Below are 23,155 nucleotides of genomic sequence, written 5' to 3' on the forward strand. Positions count from 1 at the left end.
AACAGGTCCTCACCCAGTACCAAATCTGCCAGTGCCTTGACTTCTCAGCCTCCAGAACTGTGAGAGATACATTTCTGTTGTTTATAAGCTACCCAGTGTGTGGTATTTTGTTAGAGCAGGGCAAATGGACTGAGACATAATTCCATTGTCTTCTGATTTGCATTGTTTTTTATATGAAGTCAGTGGTTATTTTAATATTATTGTCCTGTATATAATGTATCTTTTTTTCTCTGCTCCTGTAAGATTTTTGTTTTGTCTTGTTTTGTTTTTAGCAATTTGACCATGATGGGCCTACATACGGTTTTATATATTTTTCTTGTATTTTTCTGAACTGTTTGGATCTATGGATTGATATTTTTCATTATATTTGGAAACATTTTTGTCTTTTTGTCATATATTTTTCTTACCTATTTCCTTTCTCATCTCTTTCTGAGACTCCAAATTTATGTTTGACCACATTATATTGTTCCACAGTATGTTGAAGCTTTATCCATTTTTTAAAAAAACTTTTTTTCTCTCTATGCTTAGTTTATACAGTTTTTATTGGCCCATCCTCAAGTTCACTGGTCTTTTCTTCTGCAGGGTCCAATCTGCTGTTAAGCTTATCCATTTCTCTGGTGAGAGTCCCCATTTGTTTGTTCATGGTGCCCATCTTTTCCTTTAAATCCTTGAACATATTTATAACTGTTTTACAGTCTTTGTCTGCTAATTCTAATATCTATGCCATATCTGGATCAAATTTTTCTGCTTCTTTCTATGTCCTGTGATTTTATTGTATGCCCAAACATTGCTAAATGTTTGAGAGTATGGATTATGCTATCATTTTATAAAGAGTGCTCGGTTTTGTTCTGGTAAGAAATTAAATTTCTGCTGATCCAGCTAGATTCTGTTGAGGCTTGGATTTAGCCTATGTAGGATAGATTACAGTAGTCTTTACTCATGGGCTGTAATACTAATGGCCTTTGTAGGGTTTCTGCAGAATGCCTAGAGTGTTCAGCAAAGTCTGGTCAGAACTTGAACATCTCTCAGTACTATGTAACTGCTGTAATCTTTGTTCAGCTCACAGCCTCCCAGTAGTTGTTCTCTGCCAAGCCTTGTTGCCCTGTGCATGAGCAGCTTTGTATTTGACCAAAGACTTGAGGGGACTCATAGACAGAATTTGGCGGGTTTCTGTTCTTCATAGGTCCTCCCTCATACCCTGTCCTCAAAATTCCAGTTGTTTAGCAGCTTCCAATTCTGACTTCTATTTCCTCTGGTCCTTAAGACTGCTATTGTCTCCTTGGGCTCTGCTTCCTTGTACCATGGTTTAGAAAGTACTCCCAGGCCACAACCTGGGATGGATTTTATGCTCTTCTTATGTGCTTCCCATATCTCAAGATTCACAACCCTATGCTATCTCTTGCCCAGTGCCTAAAAACAGTTGCCTCATATATCGTGCCCAGTTGTATACTTGTTTATGGTAGGAGAGTAAGTCTGATAACCATCACTCTCCCATTGCTGGAATTGGAAGTTCTGTCAAAGGAATTAGTGAAACCTGACAAGCCAGTTTCAAAATGCTTATGAATGCAATAAATAAGCAATGGTAGCCAAGAAAGAATTGACAAAATAATTAGAAGAAACTTGTCCGATCAGCTCTCAAAACATAATTGAAACTATAGTAATTAAAATAGTACAGGATTAGGAAAATAGGTCATAGAAAGCCCACAAGCAGACCCACGTATATATGGGAACTTATGATAAAGGTAGCATTTCCAATCAGTGGGGAAATGTATGGACTTTTTTTTTTTTTTTAATAGAGACAAGGTCTTGCTCTGTTGCCCATGTTGAAGTGCAGTGGCTTGATCATAGCACACTGCTGACTCGAACTCCCAGGCTCAAGCAATCCTCCCACCTCAGCCTCCTGAGGAGCTGGAACTACAGGCGAGTGCCACCATGCCTGGCTAACTTTTTTATTTTTTGTAGAGTTGGGGTCTCACTATGTTGCCCAGGATGGTTTCAAACTGCTGTCCTCAAGCTATCTTTCTGCCTCAGCCTCCCAAAGTGCTGGGATTATAGGTGTGAGCCACTGCACTCAGCCAGTGTATGGACTATTTAATATGTGGTTAAGATTTTTATTTGGAAAAATATAAAGTTGGATCTTTATTTTATACCATACATTAAAAAAAAACTGTAGACGAATTAAACAACTAAACAATAAAAATAATCCAAGTAGTACTGCTCTTCCAGGGCATGGACAATGTATTTAAATAAATGTATAGGATCAACACAGCAATTATTTCTCCTTTTAGTATTTGAATTTTAAATGTATGCCATGGACTTAGGTAATTAAATTCTTTGTCTGCCTCCATGCCCAGTACTTACTGTAAGCTTGTTCCTGGAGCCCAGACTTATTCCATGTGTCACAGAAATGGTGTCCATTAATACAAGGGGAGATGAACAGCTAAATTCTCTGGACTCATTGTTTATGACTAGGTATCTTACTTTACAGAAATATTTTTAAAATGTGCCATATATTGAGAAATATATTCATGCTTTTAAAATATAAGTTAGTTTTCTCAGGTCTCATGATCAGCAAAAAAAAAAAAATAGATTACTGTAGTTTTTATTTTTATTTTTGTAGAGACAGGGTCTTGCTATGTTGCCCAGGCTGGTCTTGAACTCCTGACCTCAAGAAATCCTCCTGCCTCGGCCTCCCAGTTGTTGAGGTTATAGCCATGAGCCACTGTGCCCAGCAGGATAGTATTTTTAGAAATCAATTTGCAAAATATATCAGGAGTCTTTGTTATAGTGATTCTATAACTGAAAATTTATCTGAAATACTCTTTTGCATTCAAAGGAAAAAGCTTTGTATTCAAAGGTATTGCTTTCAGTATAATTTATAATGAGAAATTGGAAATAACCAATTTTTCCAGATAAAGAAAACTTGTTAAATGTATTTAGATTATTATGTAGCCATTAAAAGGGGAGTATATGTAAGTTATGGCATGAAAATATTTTTACATGAGTGGTACAAAATTCATGATTATAGTATAAAAGATCTACATATGAACAAAAGGTTAGATACCTGTCATACACAAAATATTAAGTGTGAATGTGTTTGGGTGATAGGATTCTAGACTTTTAAATTTTTCTGTATTTCCCAATTTTTAAACATAATTTTTCTTTAATGATGAATGAAGAAAGCATCATTCTAAATATATATGTAAGGGAGAAATACCATCTCTTTAGCTGCAAAAGAATTTTTCTAAAAGTTAAAATTATTGTAGCCCTAAATTTCTAAAAATAATGTATATTGTGAGATAACTTATGTTTATAGTGTTCTCAGTCAAAAATAAGTAGAAGTTAATGTAGAAAACTTTTCTAACATTATTGCTTTTTGAGCATTAATTTTAGGGGGAAAATCTGCCTTTAATTCTCAGTTGTTGGTAGGGTTACAAGTGATCTTTTGATTATCTGCAGTATAAAGATTTTTTTTGTTGTGATAAAATATATATAACATAAAATGTACCATTTTAACCATTTTTATAGATACAGTTCTGTGGCATTAAGTACATTCACATTATTGTGCAACAAATTGAAAAGATTTTTATCAGGTCTCATTGATTATATATAATATTAAGTTAGCCCTAATTCCCTCAAAAAGTTTGTTTTTTATTTTTATTATTATTATTATTATTGTTCCCTAAATATTTACTGAGGACCTACTCAATGCCAGGCATTGTGTCTGAGGATAGAACACCAAATGGGACAGATGTGGTTTCTCTCTTCTTGGAGCTTACATTCTTCTAGGCAAGCAAACAGACCACTTAGTCATAAGTGAGATGTTAACTGTGAATGTGGGCTACTGTAAGAACACATCCTGGGGTGCTGACCTAGTTAGGGTGCAGTGTTTAGGAAGGCTTTTTCTGAGGAAGTGACATAGAAGCAGAGAACTTGAAGGATGTGTAAAATCCTTCTACATTTTAAAGCTAGGTAAAGAGTAGGGAGCCGTGTTTGAGGCTCAGGGACCAGCATGTGAGGAAAAACATAAGGCAAGAGTGAGGACCTAAGAGAAGACGGGGATGGTGCCCAGGAGAGGAGAGTGACAGAAGACTGGGCAGTGGTCCGCATGTCACACTTCTCTTCAAGGGAAATGTGAAACCACCAAAAGGTTTTAAGCAGAAGAGTGACCACATTTGATTTAAGATTTAAAGATGACTTTTAGGCCTGGCGTGGTGGCTCACGCCTGTAATCCTATCACTCAGAGGGGCTGACACAGAGGATTGCTTGAGGCCAGGAGTTCGAGACAAGCCTGAGTAAGAGCAAGACCCCATCTCTACAAAAAATAGTAAAAATCAGCCAGGCGTGGTGGCACGTACTTGTAGTCCCAGGTACCCAGGAGGCTGAGGCAGGGGGATCACTTAACCCCTCAGGAGTTTGAGGTTGTAGTGAGCTATGATGATGCCATGGCACTCTAGCCTGGGTGACAGAGCGAGGCCCTATCTCTAAATGAATGAGTGAATGAATGAATGAATAAAGTATCTATCTATCTATCTATCGTCTGTCACTTTTGTTGCTTGTGGAGAATGGAAGGTAGCAAGACCGATTATGGTTTGCGGAGACAGGACCTGATAATGGATTGGGATGGAGGAAGTGGAGGAGGAAGAGGAAGCAAGCCTGACTCCTGGGTTTCTGGCTTGAGAGACCATTTGCTGAGAAAAAGAACACTGGAGAAGGAGCAGTCTAGGGAGGAAGAGGATGAGTTCATACTTGGACAAGTTCAGAGTTGGAAGTGCCTGCAGTGTATCCAAGAGGAGACGCCCAGTAGGCAGTTATACTTACGAGTGGAGATTCCAAGAGTGAAGTCTGGGCACAAAGGTAGTAAATGAGGCAACAAATGATTAGCATGTTTCATGGCATACTTAATCTTTTTATCTTTTTCATCTGCTTTTTGTCTCTTAGGAGTTGCAGAAATGAATCCTGTTACTGTAGTCAACAGATGGTTTCTTTTCTAATGCTGACCAACAGTTAAAAAAACATAAATATTTTGCTTATTGCCTGAAACTTCACCCTCGTGTGTAAACACACCATATCCTATCAAAGCAGACTTGGAGACTGCCAATTTTTTTTTTTAATGAGTCTATGAAAATTTTAGGGCTGACTGCAATCCAAACTCCTTCATTATACAACTAGGAAACAATGGTCAGTGTGGTTGTGAGTTTCACAAGGTTATACCCGGGCAGTTGCAGAATTGGCCCTAGAGTTCAGGACTGCTTACTGGGCAGTCTTATTTCCACTACTTTTTATTGCTTCCTCCTATTGAAGAGCTGCTAGGTTTCAGAGTTCCTCTTACTAATGATTTTTCTCACAGGACATGGAACAGTGCCTACCTTGTTTGGTCTCAGAGCCCTGAGGGCTGGAAATGTGTTTTTATAGAGTATTACTAATGATAAGAAATATTCAAAAGAAAATTTGGATTTCCTATGAAAGCACTTTAAAATTTTTCATGGACCCTTTTGGTTCTGTAATGAATGAATAACTCCGTGACTGTGCATATAGACATACATTTTACATACAGTTTCAGGAACTACATAGATTCCAAGTTAAAGGACTCCTGTTATATAATTTGCGCTACTCTCAAGGATGTGTGAATCCGTTTTTCTAGAAAGAAGTTCAAGAATTTCTTCATTCTGTTGAATGAGTACAAATGAATTTTAAGGGATTCAATGGTCGTTCAGTTAACTTCTCAAATGCCTTACAGACAGCCGTGTCTACTGATCCATTAGTCACTGTTGACTAATGTGATATCCATCTTGGTGACACACTCTCTGGCAGTTTTAAAAGGTGGTTGCGTAGAAGTGAATTAGAGAGTCAGAAATCTGTTAATGTCTCAGTAGAAATTTTATATCTTCTTTACATTCTTAAAATTAACAGCCCAGTCAGATGTTATCTGAGCCCTGACAATAAAGGACTTACCTTTCCTGATCAAAGTTGGGGCAAGGAGAAGCCTGTTTTATTGGTATTAACCTATTTTTGATGTATCTGATGAAACATAAAAGGGGGAGGAGGAGAAAATATAAACTATCATCCTCGCTTTCAGCCCCCCAAAGGCAAAAAATATATTACAGAGCATATATGCAGGGATTATAATGTAGTATCCAGAGCAGGGGGACCGACCTAACCCTGCGTGCCCTTAGGTTGTTTTAAGTTGAAGGTAGAAACATCCTCTCCCTCGGGCACCAGCTTCTTCCCCTCCATGGCCTGCATTCTTCACTTATCTGAGGTTCATATCCTCTTCATTTCTTTTGTGCTCAGAAATGTCTTCCAGGCTGCGGACCCTCCTGTTCAGAGTGCATCTTTAGCTGACCAAGATATATGCTTTTCCTCATTCACAAGTTTCTTTAAAATCCTATTTCTTCTGTAGAGCTTCTAGTGACAAATTGGTACCTTTTTGGTTACAAACTTTTTCATATCGCTTTCTAAAATTATATTATTTGTGTGCCCTCCCTCCTTCCTCCTCCCTAGAATAAACGCCTCATGAGGGCAGGGATCTTATCAGTCTCATTCATGACTACATTCCTATTACCCAGGGCAGTGCCCAGTGCCAGGTACTGGCAGGTGCTCGGTGTATCTTTGAATCAATGGGTGAATATCTTCCCCATAAATTCCTCAAGGACAGGGACCATGCCTGTTTTACTTACAGCTTATGACAACACACACAGATTTTCATTAAAGATAGTCTATAGCCTCCTAAGACCACTGCGTCATGGTCCCCTTCCACTTGGGAACTTTCTGTTGTTTACACAGAACCCACACAACTTCCAGTGCTCTAAGTAATGTGGCCAGTAGAATAAACTTTCCTTTTCGCCAGAGACTTAAGCACAGTGGCTCAGAGGTTTGGCTATGGAAACAGGCTGCCTGACTCAAATCTGGACCCCCTCCCCTTATTAACTCAGTGATTCTGGCAGTTACTGATGCTTTATGTGCCTCAGTTTATTCATCTGTAAATTAAGGCAAACAGTAGCATCTGTTTTATAGGATTATTTTGAAGATTAAATGAGTTGCTATCAGTAATGTTTTAAGAACTATTCTAGGACATATGTACTCAATAAATGTGGGTATGATCATGACATGATGGTGGTGGTGGGGTTCGGCCAATAATGTTGTAGGGTGAATATTTTTCTATTTTTTTATTATCTGATCATTCCATCTTATTAATATTTTTCTTCATTGCTTTCTCAAAATATCAGAATCAAGTCTTCTCATAAATATTCTTGTCACTTAAAATATTCATATTAAGTAATTTTTTTAAAAGTTTATTAAGAAACACAATTTGATTCCTTGCATTAGTCATTTACAATTATTATGCAAAGTTTATTTTTGTGGGCATACTAAGTAGATTTTTCTTCTCCAGAGTCTATGTAATAAGTTTCTTCTATTTAGAGCATTTCTATAATATGGTCCTTCATATTTGAATCTTTCTCACATATTTTCTGGAGGAAAAGATTAATAATATATTACTTGTTATTATAAAGTCAGGATAAACTACCCAGCATGGAAGATTTTTCCTTGCAAGGTTATTTTGTTGAGTTTTTAAATATTATTTCACATAAAACGTAATTATGCTTCTGTGTATCTTTTTGTTTCACCTGGTGAATCCATAAATGCCAGAGTCAAGTGTTTCTGTCAGGAAGAATTATTTTTTTAGGTCAACCTTAAGAATGAGGGTGGGGGAGAACAAAAAGGAAAGCCTTCGATTATATTCCACACCCTCTATTGATGACTTATAATAATCTTGACTCTGGGCATAGAAGTAAAATTGAAACCTAATCAGTCTATTACCTAAATCTGTCTTTTTGGTTTTTGTTATTGCTAAAATATTAGTAATAAAAATAATATTCATAGTTTCCTAATAGTCTAAAATTAGCCTTCATTTTCTATTTGGTCCTCTGCACTTCTGTCTAATTTTCAAAGGTACTTAGGAAAAAAATAACAAAAGAACCTTGGAAAGGATCTTAAAGGAAAGACAGCTTATAAGCAGAAAACAAGACGTCTGAGATTTTTCTCATTTGCTCCTTAATGAGGCGTATAGATGATAGGTCTGTCTATGAAGGAACTTCTGTATAGATGAGTTGTCCTATTTTTAGTCTATTGGAGCTCTCTGGCCTCCCCAAGTCCAGGAAGTTATAGGCGCGGGCAGTTAAGTTCTTTGTCGGTGATATCACTTAATTTTAATTCTCAACATACCAGTCTGTTTCTTAACAGAAAGTTTCACTACAGGCTTGGTGAGATGAGTGATAAAGGCTTTCTTGGGTCATACAGATAACACTGGAAAATAACAGAAACAGAGTACTTTAAAAAATACAAGGTACTTGGCTTGGCAGGAGTGGAGAGTTGAATCAAAAACCTAGAGCAGATGACATAAAACTAAATTATTTGGATGAAAGAATAAAAGGGAAAAAAGAAAATTGGTTAGTCTACACAGCCTACGTTGACCTTTTTAATGGTCTGTCAGTCATGATGACATTTAGTGGGAAAGATGTTGCTTGCAGAATATGACTTGGCTGCGTGGTATGGTAACAGTGGTGTGGAGGTGAGGGTGATGATTTGTCAGGAACCTTTCACAAATCAAATCTTTCTTCTGCTTTCTAGATTTTCACCTGATGGAAGATTAATTGTTTCATGTAGTGAGGATAAAACTATTAAAATTTGGGATACCACAAATAAGCAGTGTGTTAATAACTTCTCAGATTCTGTAGGGTAAGTACACTCTTGTACATTTATGTGGGTTAGTTTGCTAAGGAGATGTTTAATTATAACAATTTAAATAAAGAAGTGAGAGTAGAAAAATTGAAATATTAGACCATCTCATTCTTTCCTCCTAGATTTGCAAATTTTGTGGATTTTAACCCTAATGGTACATGCATAGCTTCAGCAGGTTCTGATCAAACTGTGAAAATCTGGGATATAAGAGTGAACAAATTACTCCAGCATTATCAAGGTAACAATTTCCCTAACAAAAAAATTCAATTATTGAATGGGCTTCTCTGGGAAGGACTCATTCTCCTTCTTGGTGTGTTTTGGCCCTCTCCATGGGGCCCTGGGCTGCCTTTGAACTGGCTAGAGAAGAGTATAGTTGGTTCTCATCAACAGCAGGGGCTGAGAAGCTGCAGGGAAGAGGGAGGTAAAGGGACCTTAAAAATGATCTTAGGGCTAGAAGAAAATAAGTTACTGTAAGATCTTCAAACTCTGATTATCTGCATTGAGTGAGAAGTCAGAGAGTAAAATTGACTCTGAGTTCTGAATCACAGGGAAGTGTGTGAGCACAAATAGGTGTTATAACTGGTACAAACAACTTCCTGCTATGCCTATGTATTGAGACTAAAAGAGAAGTGAACTGATTTTCTTGGTTTATATTGGATTTATATTAAGTCCACATTATTATTTTACATAAGTAGCTATCACTTATTCAGTATTTAACATGTAGCAGATGCTGTGCTAAATCCTCACAATATTCCTAAGAAGTATCATTGTTACCACCTGTTTTAAAGATAAGGAAATTGAGGCTTAAAGAGAGAAAGTAACTTGCTCAAATAATTGATAGAACTGACTTAGATCTTCCTGCTTACACGTGCATAGAATAAACTTTTGATTATTGTGTTATACTGCCTCCTATTGGAAGGATGGTATCCAGAAATGAATTTTCTAACATGATGGCAGTACTGTGCCCTTCTTCAAATATATCTTCACATTCTTCATCCCTTAATCCCAAGCCACTAATTGGTTATTAAATTAAATTTGAGGCCAGGTTATATACCTTATATGAGCTGGTAGTAATCAACTGTTGGTTATATTGGTAATATATACAAAGACTTTATAGTTATGTGATCAATAAGATTATCTTTCCATGACAAGGTCTTGTTTTTAGTTATCCTGTCTCACTAGCCAGAAGCTTAATCTTGTATGATGCCAACATACTTATTTGTTTTAATGAGCTATATCGATTCTTGTTTTGAACCTAGTGTTGCTACTAAGGCAAAAGGAGTATCTTTAAAATTAAGAATTGTTCTCTGAACTTTCTGTTTTTATTTTCTACAAATCAGTTCACAGTGGTGGAGTTAATTGTCTATCATTCCATCCTTCGGGTAACTATCTCATCACTGCTTCTTCAGATGGTACGCTTAAGATTCTGGATCTCTTAGAAGGAAGGCTCATATATACACTTCAAGGACATACGGTACTAACACTAAGATATTTGCTTTTTATATACAAAGATATTAAAAATATAAAATACTATATATTTTAAAGTTTTGATCCATTTATATGCCTTTATTATTTTTCCAGACATGGCACACACATTGCTGCTATCACAAAAATTTTTTTTACTTCCAAGCCTATGTTTTTATACTCCGGAAGCAACTCTTTAAAATATTATTTATTGTAATTCTTGCCTAAATCAATGCATATTTTTCAGTGGCCATTAAATGAATTCTCTACTGCTGTCTTTATCAGTATGTTGTATAAATTGGCTGGTTGAATGGGGATAGTAAGTGTATTCCCTATTGCTGAGCTCTCCCCTCATGCAGAGACTCTCCCACTAACTCTGACACTCTGCCTCTCGTGCCCCTCATTTACTGCTTTCGCTAATCTGATTGGTGAGTTTAGAAGGAGAAATTGGCAAGCATAGCCCAATACCTTCTCTCCTGCCCTAGAGAGTGAGCCTGTTCTCACTGTTCTCCTCTGATACTTTTTGTGGGGAGATCTGCCCTTGTCTCGTGTTGCCTGTGACTTAGTAGTCAAACCTCACTCATTCTGGGTGTCAGTTCTAGAAAGCCCATTTGCCTTACAGATAAAAGCTACATTTTCTTTTTGAGAGAACAAGCACTTATCTGTAAGAAAGGTGATATTTTGGTTCTCATATGCTTTATTCCTCTGTCTTATTTCTCAAATAATTTAGAATCAAGGGAGGAAGAAGGGTGCTATTTATTGAGCCAATTCAAAGACACCCACACCCATATAATACATTAAAGAGAAATTTTTGTTTGAATATATAAACTATTCTTCCCTTCTGGGGAAATATTGAAACTTCTCTAAATTTTTTAGTATACATCCTTTTTTTTGTTGTTTTTTAGATGTACTGGGTACTTCCTTTTAACCAAGTATAACCTGTTTATATCTAGAAATAGAATGAGTTTTGTGGTCTAGAAGAAAAGGGATTCTTTTCTACTTTCTTATATCCTGCCTGGTTTCCTGCTTTGCTTTATCATTTATTCTGCAGAAGCATTAGGGTGAAACAGAAATAGACACTAACCATCTCAGAAATATTCATGTCCATGGATTTAGGAAGAATAAACACAACCAGTAAAAGTGGCCAAGGGTTGAAATATCCATGAAAGAAGTACAAAATAATAGGGGGGAAAAGATAAACACAGTATTTTAGAAGAAAAACACTCTACAAAGAGATGGAATTTTTCATAGTCTGAAGGTGAAGGTGTTTTTGAAGCTATGATAACCTAAGTCTGTGGGATGATCTACTTGGAAAAATACAAGATATTTTCCCCCAAAACTTTTCTTGTATAGATTAAGGACATATTAAAAACAAATAGAATACGTGAATATTTTTGAGATGAGAAGTAATTACGCTCATTTTAACTAAAAAATTGACCTAGAGGCTATGCTTCAGGTGCCTCTGCCAAGTCCAGTCTTGCCCAACTCCAGTAATTGCTCAATGTCCAGTTCTCATTACTTCTCACCTAGATAACAGGCCGCCAACCATCCTAACTGGCTTCCAACCATCATTCTTACTCCAATTCATTCTCACAATTGTGATACTAATTTTCATCAATCACAGCTGTCCTCCTCTCCATGTCTGTGTCCTACTCTTACAACTTTTAGTGATTCACTGTTGCCTACGTGAAGGAAGAACTCAGTGAAGCCTGTTGTGGCCAGGAAATGTCCTTTGTTTATATAGCCTTATTCCCATCACCTACATATTTATCATCCAGTCTCTGCTAGTGATTGCTTGAATATAGAGTCCAAAGCCAGAATATCTTAACAGAAATTCTTATCAATGTACACATGTACAAGTTTTTCTTGAAAGAAGAAAAGGGTTATTTTCTTATTAATTTTTAGAATTTCTTTTTTTAGTGTCATTTATTTGTGTTTTAATGTAATTGATTTGGTTCTTTAATTATCTTTATTCTGCCAGCATTAGTTGCTGGCAATTGGGTATGTTCTATCACACATATTGTATAAGTAATCTACATAAATTAGGATAAAAATTGGTATTCACAATACTCTTGGCCATGAAAAAGTCTCACCAAGTGTTTTTTGTATTTTATCTCCCTTCCCTTTATTTCTTAGGGACCTGTCTTTACTGTTTCATTTTCAAAAGGTGGAGAGCTATTTACATCAGGAGGTGCAGACGCACAGGTTTGCTAATTTTTTTAGCTCCCTCTTTGGTTTGATTAGGATAAAGGAATCCCTGACCTCAGCTAAGATTTTTACAACCAACTAGTTTGAATATGTTAAGATTATTATCAATGAATTTATATTTTAATTTAGTGCCATGAAGTCTGCTATCTCATAGCTGAAATAGTACCAGTTCTGATAAGTTTTTGGAACTCAAATGGTTATCTTGTTTTGCTCCTTCTCACATGTAATTACATATGTAGCTGACACTGAATGCCAATTGTCACTAAGTATATAGCACTTCTGCTTAAGTTATTTCCTCTTTTATCTGTATGTCTTGTTTCTTCAAATGTGAAGCCTCTGAGGACTACAAATATAAATCATTTATGTGGTGAATCTGCATTTATTTGAAATTGACCAAGAGTCATTTGTGGCCAGATTTGTTGAATAAAGTGGATGATCAAGCCAAAAATGGGCTTTGGGGAAAAAAAAAAAAAAGAGGATTTTAAGATAACAAGATTTTTTTAAATTATTTTAACACTGCAGGCAATTGTAACAAGGATATTTTCTTAATATGAATTTTAGACTAGATATGAAGCCAATTCAAAATGCTAAATCTCTCCCCCACCACACCTAAAACAAAGTGTTGAGAAACAGTAACATTTTTGAAATAGGTATCTAAGCTGTCTGATTACTTTGGGAGATAATTCTGCATATTCATTTTTAAAAAATCAGTTCAGTTGGTTGTACATGCAACTCAATAACTGCCAATATCATTGACTTTCTTTATAGGTCTTATTGTGGAGGACTAACTTTGATGAATTGCCTTGTAAAGCTCTTAATAAAAGAAATCTCAAAAGATTACATTTTGATTCACCACCACATCTTCTTGATACCTACCCAAGAACCCCACATCCCCATGAGGGAAAGATTGAGACTGTTGAAGTGAGTATTTTGTTTATATTTATCCTACACTTTGTGTACATTTTGAGGCTGTTGGTCAACTAGGTGCTTGAAATTATACTGAATTATATAAAACCTAGTCCTGCCTTAAAACAGCAGCACTTTGAGAAATAGTTGTTTTCCTTAATGTAACTATATACATATGGTAGTATGTAATAGTGTTAAAGCCTCTTACTTACGTTTGCTTCTTGAAGACCCATAAATAAAACTAAAAAATTGTGTTGATTGTAATAGGAAATGAGAAATTAAATCTAAGCCTTCCGGTAACTGTGAAATCTGAACTAGCTTCATATTCTGTGCGTGTTTAGGAAGTCATGTGATGGTTGTCATAACAGGGCTGAAGGGCAAGAATTTTTATAACAGTTATTGAAGATAGGTATCTTAAAACCCTTTTATAGCAAAACAGGAATCTTAGGGAAAGGAAAGAAATCTTTAGGCATTAAATCTAATAACTGAGACCATTTTATTGCTTACTTATATATAAATTTGAATATATAATTATCTATCTTGTGGGGGTTTTTTTTTTTTTTTTTTGACAAGTTCCTTTAGGTCCTGTAGATTTAGGTGTTCTACTCCCTTCAAAGAAAAGTTCATCTTGGCTGGATTCTTAGCTGGTGTTAGCCTGTTTCTTACCATTTTGCATGATTCTTAAGCCCTTCTCTATTCTAAGAGCTGACATCAGATATCACTATTACCTATTCATCTGATTTTTTTTTAATTATTTTGCTTTACTACTTCATGATGCTTATTGTGTCACCATTTTTTTCTTTTATTCCTTGAGAGAAAGAATGTAATATAATTTGTTTTTCACATTTTTTTCAGTTTCTACAATTATAAGTGTATTTGTTGATCTCCTATCATCACATAAAATATATGTGAACTATATTTTAATTTAACTTGATTATTCTTTTCTTGTGTTACCCAAGCTGGTCTTATTCACTCTTGGTGTTTTTTATTCAAGCATCTCTGTGGCCTGGCTGGGCTTGCTCAGGAGGAAAATACCCTGCTGCCCTGTCACCCACGGGGCCGCCTTTCCGGAGTGCTGGGTGGCAGAGCTGTAGGCTGAGCCAGGGTCTCCTTACTCCTCACTTCATTAGGTGATATTTCCAGGACTCCACGCTACCTCAGCATGGAGACTCAAGCCATTTTCTCTGTGATTTACTGTCAGCCCCCTCCATTAAGAGCGCTGGACTTTCCTTATAATGTCATTGAGTTACCTGAGTAGCTCTGCTTTGACGGTGCAGCCAGAAAGCCGTAAAACCAGTTGGGTTGCTTTGTATCGTTCGGTCAGGATGATCCAAGCCATGCAAAGCCACTCTCAACTGTATTTTTCACAAATACACTTAAAAATTCTATTAAAAACTGACATCATGGAATTAGAGTTCAGTTACACTGTCCAGAATGTTGAGACTTGTGACAGATTTTTTTTGTGGTCTCAAGGAAGTCAGCTTCTGTGTACACAGTTTAAATTATCTACAAGCACACATGGTTAAAATTAGGTTAAATTAGGTATACAATGTCACTTATTTTTGTAAAATACTTTCAGACCCTGTGATAATAAAATGCCGGAGAAGTGATAGGATCCTGCATGCATATGAACAACCAATTATTCATTTTTTTCCTCAAAAAAATTTCCTGTAATAAAGCAAAGATATAAAGTTTTCTGGACAGAGGACATCTTTAGTATTATGAATAAATAATTGTTAAGTGCCAAATTGTATTTTAAAGACTTTATTTCAAAACAGAGCCAAGAGACTACTTAATTCAAAACTTTCACCTAGAATGGAATAGTATAAGTCTGAATAGAAGTTGTATTGTATTTAGTTATGATTAGTAAATTTTACTTTGAAATAGTAAATTTAGTAAATTAAATTTTTTTTCAAAGCTTTAGGCAAGGTGAACTTACACATGTTACTTTGGAAATATTTAAAAACTAGAAAAAAGTGTTTTGAGGTTAGTATTCATGATTTAAAGAAACAGGTATTATTATTAAAATATGTAGAATAAAATAGTATGTAAGTAAAGGAATTATTTTCTTTCTAGAAAATTTTTCTAATTTTCTCATTTTGCAGTAACCATAAGTATTTCATTTCTGAGTTTGAAGCAAGATAGCATTTCTATGATTCATATTTTATTATGTTTTCTACGAGGCTCATTTGAATTATACAATATCATGCCACTGGGGAAAAATTGGCCTTTTACAAAAGCCACCCATTCCCCAGTCTTCCCCTGCAGTTGTCTTAGATCTTGGGTATCAGCTGATTACAGTTCCTACACGGACAGAGCGGGTGATAGCCAGATTGCTTTGAGAGCAAAAGAGAAAAGGCGGCCACATGAAAGAAGGCGTGAAACATCAAATCCTCAATGTGTGAAACAGCCCCCTCCTGTGTTCTTTCTACCTGTCTAACTACAGACATTTGTAGCGCTCCTGGCCTAGGCACTGGCACTCCATCTTAATTAAAAACATGAGAACAACGCCTTTTTCTTTTTGGGGGGGCCGGGGGAGAGGGATGGGAAAGAAGCCTAATTTCTACACAAGGTATCTTAACCCTGCCCACATTGTGCGATGGCATATCACTAGTTCATGCTGACTTTATCTTCTTCAGACTGTCACAGGCTGAATTGCACTTTCCTGCTCCCAGACAAAACCAAACTTTCCTTCTTGAAGGGGAAATTCAGTGTGTGTGCACGACACTTTTCTCCTGAGCGGTCCCCTCCTCTTTTGCATATTTTGATGGGAAGACAGTAGAACCATTCTAAGGGATGATGATAGATGTTGGTGACAGTAAGGCATCAAAATATTTATTCAAGGAGAATTGCAGAATATTATAAGAAGGGATTATAATTAGTTAAGAAGAATTTATTAATAAAATAATTGTTCTGATGGCTTTCAGTTTTATTATGACCATTTCAGATTACCTTAATCCATAAACTGCATATAGAGATTCTGTGTGATATTTAGCAGGAAGGAAAATGTCCTTTAATTTAACCAAATATTTATATAATAGTATTTTCATCATGACAGTCTGACCATCATGATTCATTGTTGAAAACTACAAGTGATCAATTTAAGTTTTCAACTCTGAGATTGCGTTTTTATCTCAATCTTCTAATAAAGTTAAAAACATCATCATTTATGATTTTTAAAAAATGACCACTTGCCTACTTATCTTATATTTTAGTTCTAGCTATGATATATGTTTATAATGTTTTAGGCCTCAATAAATGTTCTCCAGAGATTACATGGTAATAATAATAGTGATAATAATATCATTATTACAACACTGTTATAAATGCTTTACACAAATTAAGTAATTTAATGTTCCGGAAATCTCTACGAAGTAACATTTTTATCCCCATGAGACACTGAAGTGTATGTTAGTTAAATATTAAAGCTAGTAAATGGCAGCACTAGAATTTCAATTCCGACTCCATTCTGTGTTTTTAACCTCTTTGATGTAATGCTTCAATATAATCAAAATTAAATTTTATCCTGTTAACAGATCTTAAAGTATCTGTGTGCTGGATGTTATATTAGCTTTAGAGTACGCAGCACTGAACAAGGTGGGCATACTCCTTGCCCTTGGGAAGCTTATAGACTAGTGAAGGGATATGGAAACTGTTAGTAGAGGTGTTCATGTTCATGGACTCCTCAGTATGATGGACACACAGAACCTCAGAGTGTGATGTGGGATCGTACTTTTGAGTTAATATAGGCTAACCTTTTCCTCATTCATGAATCCCAATTATATATCCTTGTCCAGCCATGGAGAACTCAGCTTTTTATAAGGCAGCCCACTCCATTTCAAGGCAACTCTAAGTATTAAAGGGTCCTTCCCTTTAATGAAGATTGGGAGCTGGAAGGTACTGTTGCTATTTCTGGAGGTTAGCTAACAAAGAATTTAACTGTGTTGACCCCCTCGGCATATTTTCTTTGTGGAGAGGACTGTAAATGTTTACTTAGTAAGAATTTCTGGCTCTGTTTAGTTTATGTGGCAGCAAATTGTTCCACAATGCAGTAAAATACTGTTAGTTTCATCAAGAGTTTTCCACCTTGTAGAAGGTCAAGAATTTTTCATGAGAGGTGCTGATTCTTTCCATGTGATTTAAAATTTTTTGAGCAGTTCCAATTTCAGATGGTGAAACCAGGTTGTATTTTCATAAGTAAACAATTTCCTAGCTACACTAGGTGGCAGTAGATAAAAGAGAATAAAATGTCTGCAAGCAGTCTCTTTGGACAGCAAGCCTAAGATTGAAAGGAAAATAATCACCCTCAGTTTTTTTATCTTTGCCTCAACTCCAGACTCAGAGCTACCAGGAGGAGGCTGTTCTGCTGTCTGGAGCAGCCAGAAAGAAACAAAGGTTTTGGCTAGCTGAGCTGGTAGCTCATTCTCACCTTGCACAGGTTTATCCCCTCTTTACTTTAACATGGCAATTACTGGGTATGTGCACAGCCCCCTCTAACACATTGGCTGGATAATTATAAAATGTTCTTACTATTTCTAAAGCTACAGCTATGTCTGTCAAACATAAGTGCTTTTAAAACCATTGCACTCCTCTCATCACTGGCTCAGCCGTCATCGCTGCAGTCCTGAACTATTGCAGTCGTGTCCTCACTGCCATCCCTAATTTATTCTTGAAACTCTACATGTCTCTGTCAGATTACTCTTTCTAAAGCACATTTAGCCTCCAACTTTCTGTGCCTTCCCAAATTCCTTCACCCTTCACAATTTGTCCCTTGCCAACCTCTCTAATTGTCTCTTCTTTCTACTCCTATGTAAGAGTATCATGTCAGTATTCTGCTGCTGTCCTGAGGAATGCTCTTTAACTCATCTCTGTTGGTCTGTTTTTGTGTTTATTTTCTAGACCTTTTTTTAAGAAGCCATCCTAAGCTGTGGTTCTTCCATAGGAATCCTTTCTCACTATCTAAGTGCAGCACTTTCTTCTTTGAGGTTCTTCAGTACACTTATTGTTGGTACTGTTTGTCTGGCATGAAGTTCTGTTATCTGTGTTGCCCTTTGTTTCCTTCTTTATGTTCATCATGTCTGAATTTTTTTTGATCGTTTTGAATTCTGAAATAACCTCCCTCAAAGGTAGTCACCATTCTAGGTAATCATTCTCTTGCTTTTCTTTGTCATTTGGTATATATGTTTGAATTTATAATTATTGTTTAGTTTTAAATGATTTTGACCTTCATATAAATGGGATCATTGAATATTTTTTGTAACTTGCTTTTCCATTTTTTCATGTTTTTATTTTTTAGTGACAGGGTCTCGCTCTGTCACCTAGGCTAGAGTACAGTGGTGCGATTATAGCTCACTGCGACCTTGAACTCCTGGGCTCAAGCAGTCTTCCCTCCCAGCCTCCCAAGTAGCTGGGACTACAGGTGCGCACCACCCTGCCCAGCTAGTTTTTGTATTTTTTGTAGAGACTAGGTCTCACTGTATTACTCAGGCTGGTCTTGAACTCCTGGCCTTAGGCGATCCTCCCGCCTTAGCCTCCCAAAGTGCTGTGCTGGGATTACAAGAATGAGCCATCTCACCCAGCCTGCTTTTTCATTTAAAACTAAAATCTGAGATTCATAATATGAATTCTGAATTCATATATTCATATGTTGTTGCACATAGTTATATTTCATTTGTTTCTACTGCTATATAGTATTCTAATGAATTTATCACACTGGTAATTCTCACAATCTCTTTTATTGCTGACAGACATTTGGGGTGTTTCCAATTGTTTTTTGGCCATTACAAAAAAATGCTGCTATAAACAATGCTGGCATTATTGAGCTTTCTTGTTTTTGCAATCTAATAGGTATTAAGTGGTAGTTTGCTTTAATTTCTACTTTTCTCATTACTAATGTTTCTGAACATCTTTTCATATGCTGATTAATTATTAGGTTTTCACTTCTATAATTTTTTTCCTGTGTTGCTGTCCTTTTCACATTGGTTTGTAGGTTTATCTTATATATTTTAGATATTTGTCCTTCCTCCATTTTCAACATCATAATATCTCCTCCTCTTCAGTTAGCTCATTGTTAACTTTGTGATGACCATTATTAAACAGAAATCCTGAATTTTGGTATAATCAGATACATCAGTTTTGGGGGGGTTGTATTGTTTTGTTTTGCCTTATGGTTTTGCTTTTGCCATTTTTAAGATAATTTTTTCAGCCTCTGTTTACAATGATATTCTTATACATTTACTTCTATTAACTTTAGAGTTTTAACATAACATTTAGCTATCTAAATGCCCACCTTTGTATGTAGTATTAGGCAGGAATCCATATAGTGAGTTTTTCAATTACAAATTGAAAGTTTTTTCAATTACAAATCACCCTTCCTCTGCTGATTTGTGGTGCCATTTTTCTCTTATATTTATTTTCCATATATACAACACTCTGCTTCTGAGCTCTTTATTATATAGCTTCCTATTTATTTGAGCTTTTTTTAATAGCATGTTTTATTCTTTTTTTCATAAGGTCTTACACATCTTTGTGTGTTTTTTCTGATGTATTTTTAAAAAATCTTAACGTACTGTAAATGGTGTCTTTTTAAAATTTATCTTCTTTTTTTTTTTTTTTTTTTGGAGACAAAGTCTTACTCTGTCACCCCATCTACAGTACAGTGCAGTGGCATCCTTGTAGCTCACTGCAACATCAAACTCCTGGGCTCTAGTGATCCTCCTGCCTCAACCTCCTGAGTAGCTGGGAGTACTGGCACATCCCACTACACCCAGCTAATTTTTCTATTTTTAGTAGAGACGGGGTCTTTCTCTTGCTCAGGCTGGCCTCGAACTCCTGAGCTCAAGCAATCCTCCTGCCTCGGCCTCCCAGAGTGCTAGAATTACAGGCGTGAGCCACTGCGCCAGGCCTAAAATTTACGTTTTCTAATTGTGTGCTGGAAATGCAGTTGATTTTGTCTATTGATTTTGGGTCTAGAAATCTTATTAAGCTTTCTTATTAGTTCTAATTATTTAGCAATATATCCTTTTGGGATTTCTTCATAGATAATTATATATGAATGACTATTTATTTATTTCTAATTCTTACATCTTAACATCTTTTATTTCCTTTTCTTGTCTTACTGAACTGACTAGGATTTTTTTCTGCATCTTTTAAGGTGGGTCATTTTATTTTATTTTTAGTATCCCTTTGTAGATAAATTTCATTGATTTTTCTAAAGTGAAAACAGTCTTTTATTTCTGGGATAAATTCAGCTTTGTCATAATGATCTTTTCTTTTACATTGATAGGATTGGTTAGGCTAATATTTTACTAAAAATTTTTGCCTCCCTATTAATGAATATACCAATACATTTTATTTTTAGAACATATTAAGAAATACCCTCTAGGTTTTTACAAATAGCATTCGGTTTCTCACGGTATAAAAATCTCATATTAATTTTTTTTATGTATACATACAGATTAATCCAAAGCTTGAGGTAATCGATTTGCAGAGCTCTACTCCCCCCGTTGTGGATATCTTTTCTTTTGCTTCTACCACAGTAAGTTTTTTGTTTTTTGACGTTTAAATGGTGTTTAGTTATTTGGCACAATCCATTTTCTTTAAGAAGTATGGGGGAGGGGATAAAATGTGGACTAAGGAGCCCAACGTTCTAGTCCAGAAAGAACCTTATACAAGTCACATTTACAATGTATCTGAATAGCCACAAGGGGGAGCAGCACCAATTTTAAGGACCCTGAGCTCAATCTAATCCATACTCACTGTGTCTCATCTGCCACCCAGGTGACATTTCACATGCCATCACAGGGCAGATTCCCTACTTTGTTATTTGTCTTTCAGAGGTGCTAAACTTAACTTCTAGTCTTCTCTCTAGAAGCTATAGGAAAAGCAGTCACTTGCGTTTGTTACTATCTTTTGATGGATTCTCCAGAAATTCAGAAGTAGTTCTAATACTTGCAATTTGGTATATAAAACCTATACATGTATAATTTATTTTTTGAATAAATGCATTTATTTAACATATTAAAAGTCTTCAAATACTGGAGTTTTAGCTTTTCAATTTAGAAGTCTGCTTAATCTTTTCAAGGCAAATCTTTGACGCAGTTGATTCTGCTAGTCAGTGCAAAACTAGTTGTAAGAACAAATGAGAAGAACAGCCTAGTCTTTGATGACACTGCTGTTAGAGTGTCAGTTTAGTTGAATATTTTGGGTAAGTTTTTAATAGTGGCCAAATAAGAAAGCAAAAATCCCTGACATATGACATTACAAACTCTCCAATAGTATTTATTGTAGAGGAATTCTGCAGAGGAGTAGTGCATTTTGAGTCTGTCCTATACCAGAAAGCACTCTAATTATTCAAGGGTCCTTTCAGCTTTAATCCACATCAGAGAAGACTTTCTAGATCTCTCACAAGAAGTTTCAGTGACAGAAACCAAGTGAGGGTAACCAAGGGGCTGATTGTCAAACGGAGTTCAAGGTATCACTGGTAGCAACTAGGACTTCAAGCTTCTCTGTGGTGTAGTTGTCTCTTACAGTGTTCATGTTTATAAAATAACCCTATCAGCATTTCTGCATTAATAACTTATTTATGGAATTAAAAATTAACTAGACATCTAAAACTTGCCACAGTGCTTGGTTTATAGTAGGTGTCCAGTACATCTATGTTCAATGAATTACTCAAAATGCATGTTGTTGAAACTTACAAATTCTGGTGAGTTACGTTTTTCTCCCTATAGTAGGAGGGAGCAAAATATAAGTGGTTCATAAGATGTGTTGCCTCCCTGTGAGGTAGTCAGTAGGCTAAAATTGAGTATTCCTGATCTAGAAAATATCACAGATTGTTAAAGTCTTTGGTCCCTTTTGAGACTCACTTTCTCCTTGCCAGGCTTTGCAAAGCCTCATGACCTGAGAAGTTCACAGTCTCGACAAACAATACTATGGAAGTGGGCATAACTGCTACCTAGGGTATGCTGGCTGTCATACAGACAGATAGACAACAGGGTATCTGTCCCTTGATGGTAATCCAGAGGTGCCAAAATCAACTAGTCTACATTACAGGACTCTAACTCAAGGAATCTGGTGTATGTGGAAGTTTGAGAGGACAATTCTGTGTAACAAATGTGACACTTAACAGTTGTGCTACAAAACAACATAATAAAATAGAGGAGTACAATTATTATCCAGATAAGAGATAATATGAGGTTTAATTATATGAAATTGTCATTTTGTAGGTAAAAACAGTCTCATACCGGTGACCTCTCATGGGTCCATCAAATATATAAGCATTAAAAGAAAGACTCCACTGTTACTTTGAATTGTGTACTTGATGCTACATAAAAATAAAGTAAGCAAATAAGAAAACACAGGAAAACAAAATCTTGTTTGCTATAAATTGGAATAAATGGGATTATGCTAATGAAGCCCTATTTAGATAGATTCATTATTAATCTGTAAAGTAGTTGCTTGACTCCAGGCAGACGTAAGAACTTTATTTTACTAGTGCACTCTGAAGATACAGGTACTCATAAACCATTTAGATTTTTAAAAAGAATATCCCTAAAAAGCTTTCCTTTAAATTTTTGATGTATATGTCTTTCTTTTAATTCAATGATAGATAATGGATTAGAGAACTAAAATGAAATTACTTTTTTAACTGTTTGCTTTCTCATTAATGTAGAAGTAAGTAATTCTGAATCAATACTCTCCTCTCTGCATTGACTGTTTCTCTCTTTGCTTCTGCACAACAAATCAGACATAATTATAAAGTAAATTTATTTCTGCTTTGGCATGGAACACAATTACATGAAATACTTTTGGTGTGCACTTTGCAAGTGATTGG

General features: G+C 35.8%; 1 protein-coding gene across 4 annotated transcripts in view; it reads left to right on the plus strand.

Annotated features, from left to right (window-relative positions):
• The window catches only part of POC1B (POC1 centriolar protein B), a 93,787-nt gene that overhangs the window by 32,672 nt on the left and 37,960 nt on the right, over nt 1–23,155 (plus strand). For 3 of the 4 annotated variants that reach the window (XM_045553270.1, XM_045553271.1, XM_045553273.1), the window contains 6 exons: nt 8,632–8,739; nt 8,865–8,980; nt 10,083–10,216; nt 12,343–12,411; nt 13,183–13,335; nt 20,777–20,857. In XM_045553270.1, the coding sequence (XP_045409226.1) occupies nt 8,632–8,739; nt 8,865–8,980; nt 10,083–10,216; nt 12,343–12,411; nt 13,183–13,335; nt 20,777–20,857 (661 nt within the window). The remainder of the gene's footprint in view (nt 1–8,631; nt 8,740–8,864; nt 8,981–10,082; nt 10,217–12,342; nt 12,412–13,182; nt 13,336–20,776; nt 20,858–23,155) is intronic. The other variant, XM_045553272.1, reaches the window with a different exon arrangement.

This window comes from Lemur catta, chromosome 6 (genome assembly GCF_020740605.2).
Source record: "Lemur catta isolate mLemCat1 chromosome 6, mLemCat1.pri, whole genome shotgun sequence".
Classification (NCBI taxonomy): Eukaryota; Metazoa; Chordata; class Mammalia; order Primates; family Lemuridae; genus Lemur; species Lemur catta.